This window comes from Sturnira hondurensis, unplaced genomic scaffold (genome assembly GCF_014824575.4).
Source record: "Sturnira hondurensis isolate 20B ecotype Veracruz unplaced genomic scaffold, ASM1482457v3 Scaffold0023357, whole genome shotgun sequence".
NCBI lineage: Eukaryota > Metazoa > Chordata > Mammalia > Chiroptera > Phyllostomidae > Sturnira > Sturnira hondurensis.
This window is the reverse complement of record NW_028095988.1, coordinates 10151338-10166181: the sequence shown is the minus strand read 5'-3', so window position 1 is coordinate 10166181 and position 14844 is coordinate 10151338. Positions and strand designations below refer to the sequence as shown.

General features: G+C 46.8%; 2 protein-coding genes across 7 annotated transcripts; one reads left to right on the top strand and one right to left on the bottom strand.

Annotated features, from left to right (window-relative positions):
- Window positions 1–19: 19 nt before the first annotated feature.
- On the top strand, window positions 20–9124 carry TSSK4 (testis specific serine kinase 4). Of its 5 annotated transcripts, none has more exons than XM_037037587.1 (5): window positions 20–137; window positions 6067–7137; window positions 7469–7683; window positions 8045–8426; window positions 8842–9124. In XM_037037587.1, the coding sequence occupies exons 2-5, from the start codon at window positions 6913–6915 to the stop codon at window positions 9022–9024; spliced, it is 1005 nt and encodes a 334-aa protein (XP_036893482.1). In that variant the 5' UTR covers window positions 20–137; window positions 6067–6912; the 3' UTR covers window positions 9025–9124. The 5 variants fall into 5 exon arrangements, with proteins under 5 accessions (XP_036893482.1, XP_036893485.1, XP_036893481.1 ...); XM_037037590.1 differs by having other exon boundaries at window positions 20–374; window positions 8063–8426; XM_037037586.1 differs by having other exon boundaries at window positions 20–374.
- A 783-nt stretch (window positions 9125–9907) lies between these two features.
- On the bottom strand, window positions 9908–14753 carry CHMP4A (charged multivesicular body protein 4A). 2 transcript variants are annotated; one of them, XM_037037595.1, is made up of 7 exons: window positions 14306–14753; window positions 14259–14261; window positions 11743–11889; window positions 11479–11656; window positions 10931–11045; window positions 10632–10767; window positions 9908–10234 (listed from the first exon to the last, which is right to left on the bottom strand). In XM_037037595.1, exons 1-7 carry the CDS (start codon window positions 14334–14336, stop codon window positions 10176–10178), a joined length of 669 nt encoding a protein of 222 aa, XP_036893490.1. In that variant the 5' UTR covers window positions 14337–14753; the 3' UTR covers window positions 9908–10175. The 2 variants fall into 2 exon arrangements, with proteins under 2 accessions (XP_036893490.1, XP_036893491.1); XM_037037596.1 differs by lacking the exon at window positions 14259–14261.
- Between the last annotated feature and the right edge of the window lie 91 nt (window positions 14754–14844).

Sequence of the window (14844 nt, the reverse complement as noted above, 5' to 3'; positions counted from 1 at the left end):
GTTTGCCCGCCGCACCAATGGGACGCTCCACGGACTGCTGAGGGCGAGACCTGAGCAGTTCCTGGTCCCCAACCCCGGGCGGGGTGAGGCTTTGGGCATCACTGTGCTAGGACAGGGAGGGCACAGCCCGTACAGGGGTTATAGTGTGTATCTCATCTTAACTCCTACGTGTCATGAAATGGTCTACCGCCAAAAAATAAATTCGTAAATAAAATATATCCTTAAGGGTGTATTGGAGGCCTCCCTGGCTGTATAGTGGCCGTTCCATGGCCGACGATAGGCGAGCCTGAGCGAGGTCTGATGTACAAGCACACAGGAGATAGGGTGTCTGCCCTTTCACCCTGTAAATTGGGCAATGTTATTGTTAATTGCAGGTAAAGAATCTTGCCATGCGTTCGTCTTTTTCCTGTTTTTGATTTTATTTATGTATATGTATTTGGACTTCTCTTAGTTTTGTATTGCAGATTATTCTGAAAAAGTTTACCTTTGCCTGTCTCAGCTCTATTTTAAGGGAAGCTGCCTTTAGGGGAGTTCCCTTGGAGATCAGACCCAGGGGCAGTGACTTTCCTTTGGCCGCCTGGGAGCAAAATGTAAGGAAGCTGAAAGTCACAAGTGGTTTCTGGCCTGAGAAGTCCACTTAGCTACATGTGCTCTCTCTGATCCAGTCCTCGCTGAAGGAAGTGAAGTTCCAGGAAGTAGAGGGTTGAGTTTTTTAGACAATGAATTTAGTAATTTAAAAAGTAGCAAGCCCTGGTAGGGTAGCTTAGTTAGTTAGAGTGTCCTCCCCTACACCAAGAAGTTGTAGGTTCAATTCCCAGTGGGTGTGGATGGGAGGCAACCGATTGATGTCTCTCCTGCCCCCTCTAAAATCAGTAAACAGATTCTTTGGTGAAGATTTTTTATTTTATTTTATTTTTTAAAAGGTTTCTTTCATTTTTAGAGAGAGGGGAAGGGAGGGCGAAAGGGAGAGAAACATCAATGTGTGGTTGCTCCTCATGCACCCATTACTGGGGACCTGGCCTGCAACCCAGGCATGTGCCCTGACTGGGAATCCAACTGGCAACCCTTTGGTTGGCAGGCCTGTGCTCAATCCACTGAGCTACACCACCCAAGGCTAAAAAAAATTTTTAAAAGGAGCTTAGAATGGCTTTGGATAGTTTAAGTGACAACCACCCTGTCTGTAAAGCCAGAAACCTGGGCCTCTTTCTCATTACTAGTAACCCCCAGATCAATGCCACCAAGCCCTTTCTGTTTATTTCCTGACTATCTTCCAAATGCCTGCCTTCCCCTCTCCCTGGTCATTTTGTTCAGGTCCACCCTCCCACTTAAATTACTGTGTCGGCCACTGTGCTAGTCTCTTCGTCCTCTCCCCCCTTGGATCTGTATCCACACTGCTGCTGCAAGAATGAATATATATACGCACACTAAAGGTGTCTTTTTCCCTGCAACTGGTTCTCAAATCTTTATGTGTATTGGATTCAGCTAACAGCTTATGAAAAACAGATACCTGAAAACTATTAAATCAGGATCTTGGGGGCCCGGGTGACTGGGCATTAGTATTTTTTTTAACAAGCTCTGATTTTGATGCATACCAAAACTTGACCATGAGTACATACGATAAAGTCGAAAAACCTGGCACGTGAGGTCTCTCAGGCCTGGATCTTAATGATTTCTTTAGGTACATTCCCCTTCTGGAATCCTACCTTTTTATTTTAAATATATTTTAATGATTATGCTATTACAGTTGTCCCATTTTTCCCCCCTTCACTCCCCTCCATCCTGCACACCCCTTCCACCCACATTCCCCCCCTTTAGTTCATGTCCATGGGTCATACTTAAAAGTTCTTTAGCTTCTACATTTCTCATAGTATTATTACCCCCCCTCTATTTTCTACCTACCATCTATACTACTTATTCTCTGTACCTGTCCCCCCTCTCTCCTCCCACTCCCCTGTTGCTAACCCTCCATGTGATGTCTATTTCTGTGATTCTGTTCCTGTTCTAGTTGTTTGCTTTGTTTTTGTTTTTGTTTTAGGTGTGGTTGTTAATCATGAGTTTGCTATCATTTTACTGTACATGTCTTTTATCTTTTTCTTAGATTCCTTTTAACATTTCATATAATAAGGGCTTGGCAATGATGAACTCTAACTTGACCTTATCTGAGAAGCACTTTATCTGCCCTTCCATTCTAAATGAAAACTTTGTTGGATAGAGCAATCTTGGATGTAGGCCCTTGCTTTTCATGACTTGGCATGAAATGGCAATACTTCTTTTCAGTCCCTTCTTGCCTGTAAGGTCTCTTTTGAGAAATTAGCTGACAGTCTTATGGGCACTCCTTTGTAGGTAACTCTCTCCTATTGTCTTGCTGCTTTTAAGATTCTCTCCTCTGTTTAATCTTGGCTAAGGTAATTATGATGTGCCTTGGTGTGTTCCTCCTTAGAGCCAACTTCTTTGGGACTCTCTAAGCTTCCTAGACTTCCTGGAAGTGTATTTCCTTTGGCAGATTGGGGAAGTTCTCCTTTATTATTTGTTCAGATAAGTTTTCCATTTGTTGCTCTTCCTCTTCTCCTTCTGGTACCCCTATAATTTGGATGTTGGAAGGTTTAAAGATATCCTGGAGACATCTTTTTGAATTCTTGTTTCTTCCTTCTGGTCCACTCCATTGATTTGAGTCCCAGTTTCCTTCCCATCACTATTGGTTCTTTATACATTTTCCTTTATTTCACTTAGTGTAGCCTTCATTTTTTTATCCAATTTGTAACCAAATTCAACCAATTCTGTGAGCATCCTGATTACTAGTGTTTTGAATTGTGCATCTGATAGGTTGGCTGTCTATTCATTGCTTAGTTGTATTTTTTTCTGGAGCTTTGATCTGTTCTTTCATTTGGGCCCCTTTTGTTTGTTTGTTTGTTTGTTTGTTTGTTTGTTTGTTTTGAAGAGCTTGTTATGTGGTGAGGGGTGGAGCCTTAGGTGTTCACTAGGGTGGGGCAACCCAGTCACTGGGTTGATGCTATATGTGGGGCAGGGGTCCGAGAAGGAACAATGCCACTTGCTCCACTTTCTGCCAGATTTCAGTCCCTTTCCCTGCTTCCCCCAAGCAAACTGAGCCCTTCTGGTGCTGATTCCCATGTGGGTGGGTTTGTGTGCGTTCTAAGACCCTGTGGGTCTCCAACGAACTCTCATGTGAGGCTGGGAATTTCTCCCTGCACCTCAACCCCCACAGGTGTTTTCAATTGGTGTTTTGAGGCTTTATTTCCCTGTGCTGGGACCCTGGGTTGTGTGGTCTGTCTCAATCCTCAGTTTCGCCTGGTTTATCAGCACGCAAATGTGGGACTGCCCAGTCCACCAGCCACCTTCTGCACCACCTCACTGGGTCCACCAGCTGCCACTTTGCCACAACCCTTCTCCACCCTGCTGCCGGACTCCGCCCCTCCTGCTGGCCAGGATGAATGTGTCTATTTTAACTCCTTGGTTGTTGGACTTCCATACAGTTCAGTTTTCTGTTGGTACTAATTGTTTTTTGTTTCTAAATTGTTGTCCTTTTGGTTGTGCGAGGAGGCACAGTGTGTCTACCTATGCCTCTATCTTGGCCGGAAGTGTGGAATCCTATCTTGTATTCAAATTGAAATTCTTAAAAAAAATTTTTTATTGATTTTAGAGGGAGAGAGAGAAAAGCACCGATTTGTTATTCCATTCATTGGATGATTTGGGAGATCATTCATTGGATGATTTGGGAGATCAAACCTGCAACCTTGGCATATTGGGACTATACTCTAACCAACTGTGCTAACTGGCCTGGCTCAAACTGAAATTCTAAATGTCACCCTGGCAGGTGTGGCGTAGTTGGTTGGAGCGTTAGCCTGTAACCTAAAGGTCTCCAGTTCGATTCCCAGTCAGGACACACGCCCAGCTTGTGGATTCCATCCCTAGCTGGGCTGTGTGCTGGAGGCAGCCAGTAGGTATTTCTCACATTGATGTTCCTCTCCTTTTCCCTCTCTCTGGAATGAGAATAAGATACAGCTTTTTAAAAAATTCTGAACATGTTCTCTCAAGTCTGCAAGCCTCATGTAGTTCCCTTTGCTTAGACTGCCCTATCTGCAGTTCCCACCTACCCGCCTGGAGACCTCTTTTGAACAGTGCAAGGGCCACCTCCTCTATAAAGCCTTCCCGTACATCTTTCCAGGCTTTGTAGCCCTTCATCTCACTACTGTTACTTTATTTCTTATGTGTCAGTCTCCCTGGTTAATTGCTAACTCCTTACACTAATTTATCCATCTTGGTGTCCTCAGGGCTTAGCAATGCTTTTGTACATAGTAAGCAGTCTAACATTACTTGAAAGAACTGGTTTACTTCCCCCCCTTGCCCCGTTCTCCCTCACCCCCTGTACGTGATGAGAACAGAGGTGCTACCAAGCAACCTATCCAGGGGCCAGCTGTGAAGCAGAAGATGGGCAGGGCTGGGTGGGACTCCTTAACACAGTGTCCCCTGGACAACTGCTCATCTTGATTAAGGATGTAGACCCGCCTCCAACAGGACTTGAAGCTGTCCTGCCAGCTGGGTCAGGCTGTCAATAAACAGGAATTTACCGGTAGCCTATGGCATGATCTGTTGTTGGAGTTTTCTATTTATTTTGGAGGATGGACGATCGATATAAGACATCTGATTCTTCCTTTGTTTTTTCCTCTGCATGCCCCTCCCCCTCCACCCCCCATTCTTAAATCCAGACACCCCTTGTAAGGGGCAAAACAACCTCTAGTTCTGCCATTCCCACCAAATTCCCACCAAAATTTCACTGAGACCTACAACCCTTCCCTCGGCCCCTTTAGGGCTTTTTCACCTTGTTTTAACCCATCCAGCTTAGATTCTGCATTCCATCATTTCAGCCACATTCTTTCCTGTGTCCTTCAAGACTCCATTCCTTCACTGAAGCTGCCAAGGGGAACCTTAATCTTGCGTTATTCATCTATCAGTGTGCAAGCACCTATATCCAGGATGCTAAAAGGATCTTAACACCGATGTGTTCGGATCATGTGTCTGTAAATTGTGTTCTCTAACCTCAGTTGGGTCCTCAGTGCTGCCCAGTGATCCTGCTCATTTTCCAAAATCAGCTCTCTTCCACTCTCCAAAACCCATTTTCAAACTCACTTCATCTCCTTGTCAGCTTAGTGGGGGATGCAATAAGAAAAGCAATTGTAGTCACGCCGGTAGGTGTTGTGACAGAGGAAGTATTGGGGTAGGAGCATCCAGGAGGCAGGAACATCTAATCTGGGCTTGAGCAAGCTTCCTTAAAACAGTTCATCAGTTAAGTCCTGAGGGGAGAGCAGGAGTTTATGGGCACAATGAAGGGAAAGCAATTCTGGTTGGCTGGAGGGTTACATATGTTAGAAGGAAAAACTGGGGAGATAAGCAGGGTCAAGCCTTAAGTTACAAAAGTATTTGGACTTGATCCTGAGATTAATGGAACACATTAAATTGTTTTAAATGGGAATAAAATCAGATTTATGCCTTGGACTTAAGGATGAAGTACAGAGTTTAGGGTCATGGAAGGCAAGATAATGCATTTCACCAGCTACCTGGTTGGGTAGCTAAGTTGGTTAGAGCATCGTCCCAATATGCCAAGGTTGTGGGTTTGATCCCTGGTCAGGGCACATATGAGAATCAACCAATGAAGGCATAAATAAATGGAACAACAATTTGATGTTTCTCTCTTCCTAAAAAAATGAAACAGCCCTGGCTGGTGTAGCTCAGTGGATTGAGCGCGGGCCTGCGAACCAGAGGATCGCGGTTCGATTCCCAGCCAGGGCACATGCCTGGGTTGCAGGCTGGTTCCCTGCAGGCCAACTCCCAGCAGGGGACACATGAAAGGCAACCATACATTGATATTTCTCTCCCTCTCTCCTTCCTCTCTGAAGATAAATAAATAAAATCTTTAAAAAAAATGAAACAAAAAACACTGAATAACAATTTTAAAAAAGAATGAATCTCAAGGTTAAGAGGCGGAGACTACTTCTACACCCTTCAGTCTGCATGACCCTTGTAACCTTGTAATTGTCTTTATTAATATAGAAAGTATGGAAGTGATACTTTGTGACTTTGGAGCCTGGCTTCAATTGATCATGCAACTTGTGACTTTTTTTTCTCTTGAAATTCAGTGCCACTCTGTGAGGGAACTGAGGCCAGCCTGCTGGATAGTGAGACCATATGCAGCAGAAATAAACCATTCCAGCTGAGATGAGGCCACCAGATGAACCACTCAATGAGTCTAGCTTAATTTGCCAAAAAATTTTTCTAAGCCAAAAAAAGAAAAAAGTATGAATTTTAAAGTTAGACCCCTTAGAACATGCTTCTGAATACCTTGTAAATTCTCTTTGATATTCTCACACTCATGTGTTTCTCATGCTGGATTATAAAATCTAGGAGCACAGGGTGTACTAGCCTTATTACTTATTTTATCCCAGTATTCATCACACTGCGTGACACGTAGTAAGTACTCAATAAATACGAATGGCTGTAGGGACTAGATCTATGGACGGATTCTCACCAGCTTGCAAAAGGTGCCTCCAGGAATGACTGTTCCAAACTCACTTCATTCTCAAGCCTTGTGGCCAGTGGTGGATAGAAGGTGAATTGTGATGTGTGTGGAACATGGGACCTTGGGGATTCCGTAACCAAGAGGAGAAAGACGTAACAACAGCTACTGGAGACAAAGAATTGCTTCTCCCTTTCCTCCCCTCCAAGTTCCTAGAGAAGAGCTGAACCCACCATTCCAGACTTGTGTGACTACACAGGCAAACATTTGGAGACTAACTTCACTTTGGTACCCTGGCCCTCAGTGGCTCAAGGTATTGGCTTTCTGAGCAGACAGGAGGCTTTTAAGTAGCAAAGCTCCCTGCTCTCAGCAAGCCCAGCACCATGGGGAAGGGAGACACCCAGGAGGTAGCTCCACCCACCTCAGCCCACCGCTCTGTCATGGAGGAGTATGGTTATGAGGTGGGCAAGGCCATTGGCAATGGCTCCTATGGGACAGTATATGAGGCTTACTACACAAAGCAGAAGGTCATGGTGGCTGTCAAGATCATCTCAAAGAAGAAGGCCTCTGAAGACTATCTCAACAAGTTCCTGCCCCGTGAGATACAGGTTGAAAAGGGGACTGGAAGAGGGAACTGGTACCAAGCTGCTTAAGGCTTCTCACAAGGGATATAGTTAGGAGGGGGGAGGGCCAGAAACCCCCAAACCAGAACTGAATGCCTCAATAAGCAGCTAGGAAAATTATTTGATATAAATCCAACCTCTTTCAGTTAACCCCATTCACCTCCAGCCCCTCAAAAATTGTCCCCTCAAAGGGCAAAGGACAGGGTTTGCTCCTGTTGCAAAGTTCCATGAAAGCAGCGCTGCGAGAGTAGGAGGGCTGGGAGCACAGCCAGGGTTCTCCCTTCTCAGGTTTGATGGGTCACTGTTCTGGGGCCAGGTAATGAAAGTCCTGCGGCACAAGTACCTCATCAACTTCTATCAGGCCATTGAGACCACATCCCGAGTGTACATAATTCTGGAGCTGGCTCAGGGTGGCGATGTCCTTGAATGGATCCAGCGCTATGGGGCCTGCTCTGAGCCCCTTGCTGGCAAGTGGTTCTCCCAGATGACCCTGGGCATTGCCTACCTGCACAGCAAGGGCATCGTGCACCGGTGAGTATGCTGCCACCCAGACTGGGGCCTTTGGGCTTTCAAGGGGGTTTTGTGCATGTCTCTTGTTTCCTGCCCTGTTTTTTCCCTCCTCTGACCTCCCTGCTCAGTATCTAGGCCCATTCACCCACTCTATTGTAGTCACCTGGTCAAGAACGTTTATTAAGTACCCACTCTGAGCAGAGCCCTTTACGAAACGGTGAACTCCCAGGGCTCCCCAGGTACCATCGTGTCTCTTTTTCAGTCTCTGCTCACAAGCCCATGGCTTTCCTTCCTCTCTGCCTTGGGTCTTCATAATGGCATTTCTCTAGCCTCTGGCTCTTCAGCTCTGGGTCTAATACTAAGCCCTCTCCCTGACCCCCAGCCTTTCTGCTGCTGGTAGGGACTTAAAGTTGGAGAACCTATTGCTGGACAAGCGGGAGAATGTGAAGATATCGGACTTTGGCTTCGCCAAGATGGTGCCTTCTAACCAGGCTGTGCGTAATAGCCCTTCTCACGGACAAATGAACTGCTTTAACCACCTCAGCCAGACCTACTGTGGCAGCTTTGCTTACGCATGCCCAGAGATCTTGTTAGGCTTGCCTTACAACCCTTTTCTGTCCGACACCTGGAGCATGGGTGTCATCCTCTACACTCTAGTGGTTGCCCGTCTGCCCTTTGATGACACCAATCTCAAGAAGCTGCTGAAAGAGACTCAGAAGGAGGTCACTTTTCCAGCTAACTTGTCCATCTCCCAGGAGTGCAAGGTGCTGGCTCCCCCAGTAGGACTGAGGTTTCAGGGATGCCCCATAGGGAGGGAACCCAATTTAGGCCTCCAACCCTGGAGAAAGCTCTTCCCTACAGAGCCAGCTCACACTCTGGCCTCTGCCCTAGAATAGTGGGGAAGGCTTAAAGGACCAATCACTGGGCTCCATTCTTTAGATATGAGCAGTGAGGAGGATTCAACTTCTATCTTTTTAGGCCAGAGGGGATTATGCGAGGCTCCTCCTTCTCTTCCCCTCCAGGAGTTAAAGGCCTGGCCCTTCAGGATAAAATGAAAGCCACACCCTCTTCCATCAGAGTGGTGTGATGGGCTATCCTGCTTCTTTCTTAGGTCTCCTGCTCATTGCCTGTGTGGCATAATGGGAGGCTCAGCCAAGACCTCTCTCTCCCCTGCCTTAGAACCTGATCCTCCAGATACTACGCCAAGCCACCAAGCGTGCCACCATCCTGGACATCATCAAGGATCCCTGGGTGCTCAAGTTCCAGCCTGAGCAACCCACCCATGAGATCAGGCTGCTTGAGGCCATGTGCCAGTCGCCTAGCGTGACAAACCGTCACCAATCCATGGAAATCAGTGTCTGAAAGTGACTCAGAGGCAGGGGGTTGAGAGAAGAGCAAAACAGGAGGCGTCGGGCTAAAAATCTTTTATACCAAAAATAAATCTAAGTCTGATTTAGTTTCATGAGCTCGGGTCAAAGACATTCTTTCCTGAGGGGAACCTTAGCAGGTAGATTTCTGCCCAGAGCCTGTAACCAGTAATCTTGACAGCTGTTGAGTCCACAGTGTCACTCAGTGTAGCTCATATGTGGCTCACGGGAACGAGAGTGCTCAGGTGAACACCTGCTTTAGGGAGTTTCACTATTCTAGCTAAGTACATGGTCATTATTTTACAACTCTTTGCACTTTGAAATGTTCAAGCCATAGGGTAGAAGACCTGATTGTTTGTTCTTTAAGAAAAGGGTACCAGGCCATGTGAAATATCTTGGTTCCTTTTTCCTCCTCTAAATTTACTATTGAAACAATCCTAGTGAATCACAGCACCTCACTGATCCTAGACACAGAAGTGACAGTTCAAACCAAGCCTACTAACGATGGGTTCCAGCAAAGGAAAGTTACTTGCCCCTTTATCCCTGTGTTCTCGCTCCCTGTCCTTGAAAATGGGCTTTGCAAAGAGAAAAGGGGCAATAAATCATGAGGCTGTCTTGACAGAGGCTGACTGGGGGGAAGTGACAAGGGAAGACGCAGACACAGCGCCACTTCTATGATAAGTAATAGACTGCAGTTTCCTCAACCTCAGTGCTAGGCAACTCTAGGACAAATCGATGGGAAAGATGAACCTAGTAGGTAAGATATTAGAAACATTTGTTCTATATTCCAATGCCCCTTTGTTACTCCTGTTATTACTCATGGCCTCAGAAAAAATCTCCAAGGACCAGGGGAAGAGTTTCAGGTATAGACAAGGCAGTATAAATACCAGGGTTCCCTCTGCCCAATTTTATTGAGGACAGGAGCACTGTAACTGCTAGCAGAGAAAAGGGAGCTCGGGGGCTCCTCTTGCACCAAGATCCTTCTTTACAGTTGAGCCAGGGAGGGTAACAAACCCTTTCTCAAGCAGGGCTATACCACACTCTCAGCAGGGCCTCCCAAAAAGGCTATGTTCCTTTAGCTTAGTGCTTGGCACTTAAGGAAAAGATTCCAACGAAGGCAGCATCAGGAAGATATGCCCAGACTCATCAGGATGCCCAGTCAGTCAACTGCTTTAGTGCTGCTTCATCTTCATCCGCTTTGGGAGCTTTGGGGCAAGAATACCCAGAGAAAGACGTGTTAAGGCCTCAGTACCTTCCAACCACCCCTGCTACAACACTCAGAACCTGCTGAATTTTCTCTCCCCAGCAAAGAACCCAAAGGTTTGCTGGGCTGCTGCTAATCCCATATCTGTGCAGCTTAAGAAAAAAATAGGTGCCTGTTTCTCCCATCATTTGCAGCCCTGAAGCAGGGCACACAGCTTGCAGAGTGGAGCACAGGCTGGATTTGTCCCCAGTCCCCCTTAGCCAGGTACCCTTATGCAGTCAACAACCAGTGCAACCTTTCTGCTGGCTCCTTTGAGGAACCAGAGGATGAGGAATGATCTTGCCTCATATCCGTCCCACCCCCTCAAGTCCTTGAGACATAAGAACAGCTCTGAGTACCTGGCCCCGCAGGCAGATGTGCAGAGGGTACACTGGGCAGGTGGACTGGGGGTTCTTCCTCCTTGTCGCCCACACGTAACAACTCCTGGGCCAGTTCCTCCTGCTCCAGCTCCTCTAGCTCCTCCAGCAGCTCGTCCTGGAGAGGGGACGACATGACTGTTCAAGACCGAGAAAGGAAGCTTCTGCTCTTGAAGACATACCACTTTTTGAGTCCCCCCTAAAATTGCCCCACGATTCTCCTGGACATTGGTTTTGGCTGGTCCCATGCTTTCCCTAAGACTTCCCTCACCCCCAATCACCTCATCCACATCATCTCCAAAGCCTACAGGCCGAGAAATGGCATCAGAGATCTGCTGGGCCACCTCCTGTTGTTCTGTGATCTCGGCCATCACTTCATCCACCTTGTCGATGTCCCTGAGGAAAAGATATATAGCCGAGACATCAGGCGACTACCCCCCTGACTCTCTTATCTCACATGAATGAAACCCCTTCTGCCAGTGGCTTCAGACTGATAAATCCATGGCCACCAGGTGGAAGAGATCCCTGGAAAGTTGTAAACAGGCAAGTCTGGGCTGAGAAATGGCAAGACCCACACTGGGCAGGGAGTGGGGCAGATTGCACTCCCTTCTCTGAAGGGTCTTTACAAATTAGTAAAATCATCTTTTTTTGCTCGAATGCCCCAGCCTGAAAAGAGAGATTCTTTCAGAACGCAAGGAGGCTGAAAAAATGTAGCCACCACAGGTACCTGTACTGTAAATTCACATTCAGAGGTTTTAAGACCCAAAGTACAACACCAAGCTAATAACCCCAGTACTTGGGCCCCCCCCACCCCTCCCCCCACACCTACATGTCCTGGTAGGCCTTCTTCATGCCACGGGCAGCAAGCTCCATGGTGCGAAGCAATTCTGCATTGGTGGTGGCATTCTCAATGGCCTCACGCTGAAACTCCAGGGTAGACAATGTCCCATCGGTTTGCACCAGCTGCTGTTCCAATCTTTTCTTCCTCCTCAAAGCCTGTAGGGCAGCTGACCCAGGCCACACCTTGGATATCAGAGTCGGAAGCCCCTACTTGGTACCTGGGTCCTCCCCGTTGATACCTTTCCCCTATTACCTCTCTTGTTCTTGGTCCCATGCTTCTTGGCTGTTTGTAGCTCCTGTTGAATCTTATGCTCCAGAAACTCCTGTTTCTTAATCAGTATCTTCTCTGTCTCCTTCAGTTTTTGTATCGCTTCTTCAGGGGTTGGCCCCTTCTCCTTCCCTGGAGTCCAATGGACAAGGCCCATGTTGTATGAAGAAAAAAAATTAACCGCCAATCATGGAGTGCATACTATGTGCTAGGCATTTGGCTGTGTTATTCTAGTCCCAAAATGACTCTATTATCTTTAGTTTACAAATGTGAAACTAGGCATGAAGATAGGTTTTTTTTTTTTGTCTAAAATCACAACTAGTAAGAGACTGAGTAGTAATTGAAATGCGGCAACATGACTCGCAAAGCCAGTATTCCTTTGCTGTCCAAGCCTGGCTGGAATTTTAAGTCATTTCCAGTCTTCTTAAAAAGTTTATATTCTTTTATAAAAGATTTTATTTATTTATTTTTTAGAGAGAGGGGAAGGAGAAAGAGAGGGAGAGAAACATTGATACGAAAGAGAAACTTTGATCAGTTGCTTCTTGCAGGTGCCCTGAACTTGAAAGCCAGGCATGAGCCCTGACTGGGAATTGAACCAGCGACCTTTTGCTTTGTGGGACAACACGCAACTGAGCCACACCGATTAGAGCTAGACTTTATTTCTTTTTTTTAAAAAAGATTTTATTTATTCATTTTTAGAGGGGAAAGGAAGGAGAGAAGGAGAGAAGTATCACTGTATGGTTGCCTCTCGTGAGTCCCCTGCTGGGAACTGGCCTGCAACCCAGGCATGTGCCCTGACTGGGAATCAAACCGCAATTGTGTGGTTCGCAGGCCCACGCTCAATCCACTGAGCTACACCAGCCAGGGAAAGACTTTATTTCTTAGAGCAGTTTTAGGTTTACAGCAAAACCGAGTGGAAGCTACAGAGATTTCCCATATCCCTCCTACACTCACACAGGCACAGCCCTCCCATTATCACTCCCCCATCAAAGTCCAGTCAATTTTTATAATCACTGTTCCACCTGCTGTCACAGGAGATACCCAAGGTCCTGACACCACAGGTTCAAACTGAATGAAGTACAGGGGGCTAGAGAAAAACAAAAAACTGATCGTATTTTTCCTTTCATCTTCTGCACTTCAAACAGTTATTTCCTTCCACCCCCCACATCTGATGGCCCTTGCCTGCTTGAAATCCTTCCATACTCTCTACTGCTTATGAGTAAAATCCAAAACTTAAAAAAAAGTGCTCATTGATTTGAGAGAGGGGTGGGGGAGAGAAACATTGATTTGTTGTTCCCCTTACGTATTTATTGGTTCATTCTTATATGTGCCCTGACCAGAAATTGAACCGCCAATCCTGGCATAACCAGGTGATGCTCTAACCAACTGAGCTATCCAGCAAGGGCAAAATTCAAAACTTAAAAAAAAAATTGCCCTTGCTGGCATAGCTCAGCGGATTGAGGGTGGGCTGCAAACCAAAGTGTCGCTGGTTTGATTCCCAGTCAGGGCACATGCCTGGGTTGCAGGCCAAGTCCCCACTTGAGGACACACAAGAGGCAACCACACATTTATGTTTCTCTCCTTCCCGTCCTCTCTCTCTAAATATAAATAAAAATAAAACCTTTAAAAATGTAGAATTAAAAAAATTTTTTTTAAATCCTTACCCAAGGATATAGAGGAAGGGGGAGAGAGAGAAACATTGGTGGATTGCCTCCCACATGCACTCCCACCAGGACTGGAACCTGCAACCTAGGTATGTGTCCTGACCAGGAATCGAACCAAAAACCTTTTTGTTGTACGGGACAGTGCTCCAACCAATTGAGTCACCTGGCCAGGGCCAAAAATCCAAAACTTTTTAAATGGGATTTACAAGGTTCTTTTGGCCCTTGCTTACCTCTCCAACTATACTTCCTTTTACTTTCCTCTCCCCTTCAGTGCACAGGTACACTCATGGGGCAACCATAACTCCTTTTTTTCTAAATATAACCATCCTTTTTCCAGCCTCTGTTTTGCACACACAGTTAATCTCTTCCTGAGGTACCTCGATTCTCCACCTGATATACTTCTAGCCTTCTGGAACCCCAACAGCTGCTTCTCCTGTGCTCCCCTGGTTTTCAGGAACGAGATGTTCAGTGCTACACTATACTGTAAATGCCAGTTTCGTTGGTCTTCCCCCATCAGATGGGAGCTTTGAGAAATCTCCTTTCTTTGTCAATACAGATTCCCTCTTGCCCAGCATTAAGTAAGCACCAATGTTTTGGAAAAAAACTGGAAACTGGTTGCCAAGTCTAAACAGTAGGAGCCAGCACAGCATACCCCTCCTGTCCCCTCCCCGGCCTCAGCTCTTCCTTCTGATGGAGGAGGGAAGGCTAACACAGCCTGGCTCCCTGACAAGGTGGTCTTCCTGGCACTGGAGGCCTTGCTGAGCCATCACCAGGATCTGCGGTGAAGTCTGTCTTCCTGGGTTTCTCCCCCGCCAGGGGCCGTGGTCTCTCCCCCACTCCCTGTGGCCAGCGCCTCCCGGCGGACCGGTCTTGCCCCGGCTCACCCTTCCCAAAAAGTCGGCCCAGACCACTCATCGCAACCCTGTCCTCTCCAACCACGGGCCCACGGCGTCCTGCACACTTCCGTCTTGTTCCTGGGAGCGTGCATCTCCTCACTCAAACACACCAGCCTCGGCCAATCCCTCCTGGGGCACCGCAGTGACATCATCAACAGGCGCCAAGGAGGCCGCTTCTATCACGTGATGCCAGCCACTAGCTCCAAATTCACACGCTCCTCTTAAAGGGGATGCCTCTTTTTCAAGAATGAAAAGGCCACCTCCATCCCGCCTCAAAACAAAGTATTTGTTTCCTAGAAGGAAATGTGCAGGGTAATACATCCCGTTACTTGGGGCCAGTGGAAGATTTAGTTCTTTATGCCCTTAACAGCTCAGGAGAGAGAGTGAGGATGCCCTGAGCAACAAGGGGTTTGCCACAGGTTCTAAGGCAGAACTTGATGCAGTCTAATGCCTCACACTCTGGTCTTGGCCCCTCTGAATAGCCAACCCTGGTTCACACGCAAGAAAAACAAACAACCCCACACTGT

What these genes read in the sequence shown, in the direction of transcription:
- TSSK4 (XM_037037587.1), top strand. Translation starts at nt 6,913, where the DNA reads ATGGGGAAGGGAGACACCCAGGAGGTAGCTCCACCCACCTCAGCCCAC. An exon ending in AGCAAGGGCATCGTGCACCG is followed by an intron (nt 7,684 to 8,044) that starts GTGAGTATGCTG and finishes CCTGACCCCCAG; the next exon opens with CCTTTCTGCTGCTGGTAGGG. An exon ending in CCATCTCCCAGGAGTGCAAG is followed by an intron (nt 8,427 to 8,841) that starts GTGCTGGCTCCC and finishes CCCCTGCCTTAG; the next exon opens with AACCTGATCCTCCAGATACT.
- CHMP4A (XM_037037595.1), bottom strand. Translation starts at nt 14,336, where the DNA reads ATGAGTGGTCTGGGCCGACTTTTTGGGAAGG. An exon ending in TGGGACCAAGAACAAGAGAG is followed by an intron (nt 11,657 to 11,742) that starts GTAATAGGGGAA and finishes GGCCTGGGTCAG; the next exon opens with CTGCCCTACAGGCTTTGAGG. An exon ending in TTGGAGATGATGTGGATGAG is followed by an intron (nt 10,768 to 10,930) that starts GTGATTGGGGGT and finishes TCCCCTCTCCAG; the next exon opens with GACGAGCTGCTGGAGGAGCT.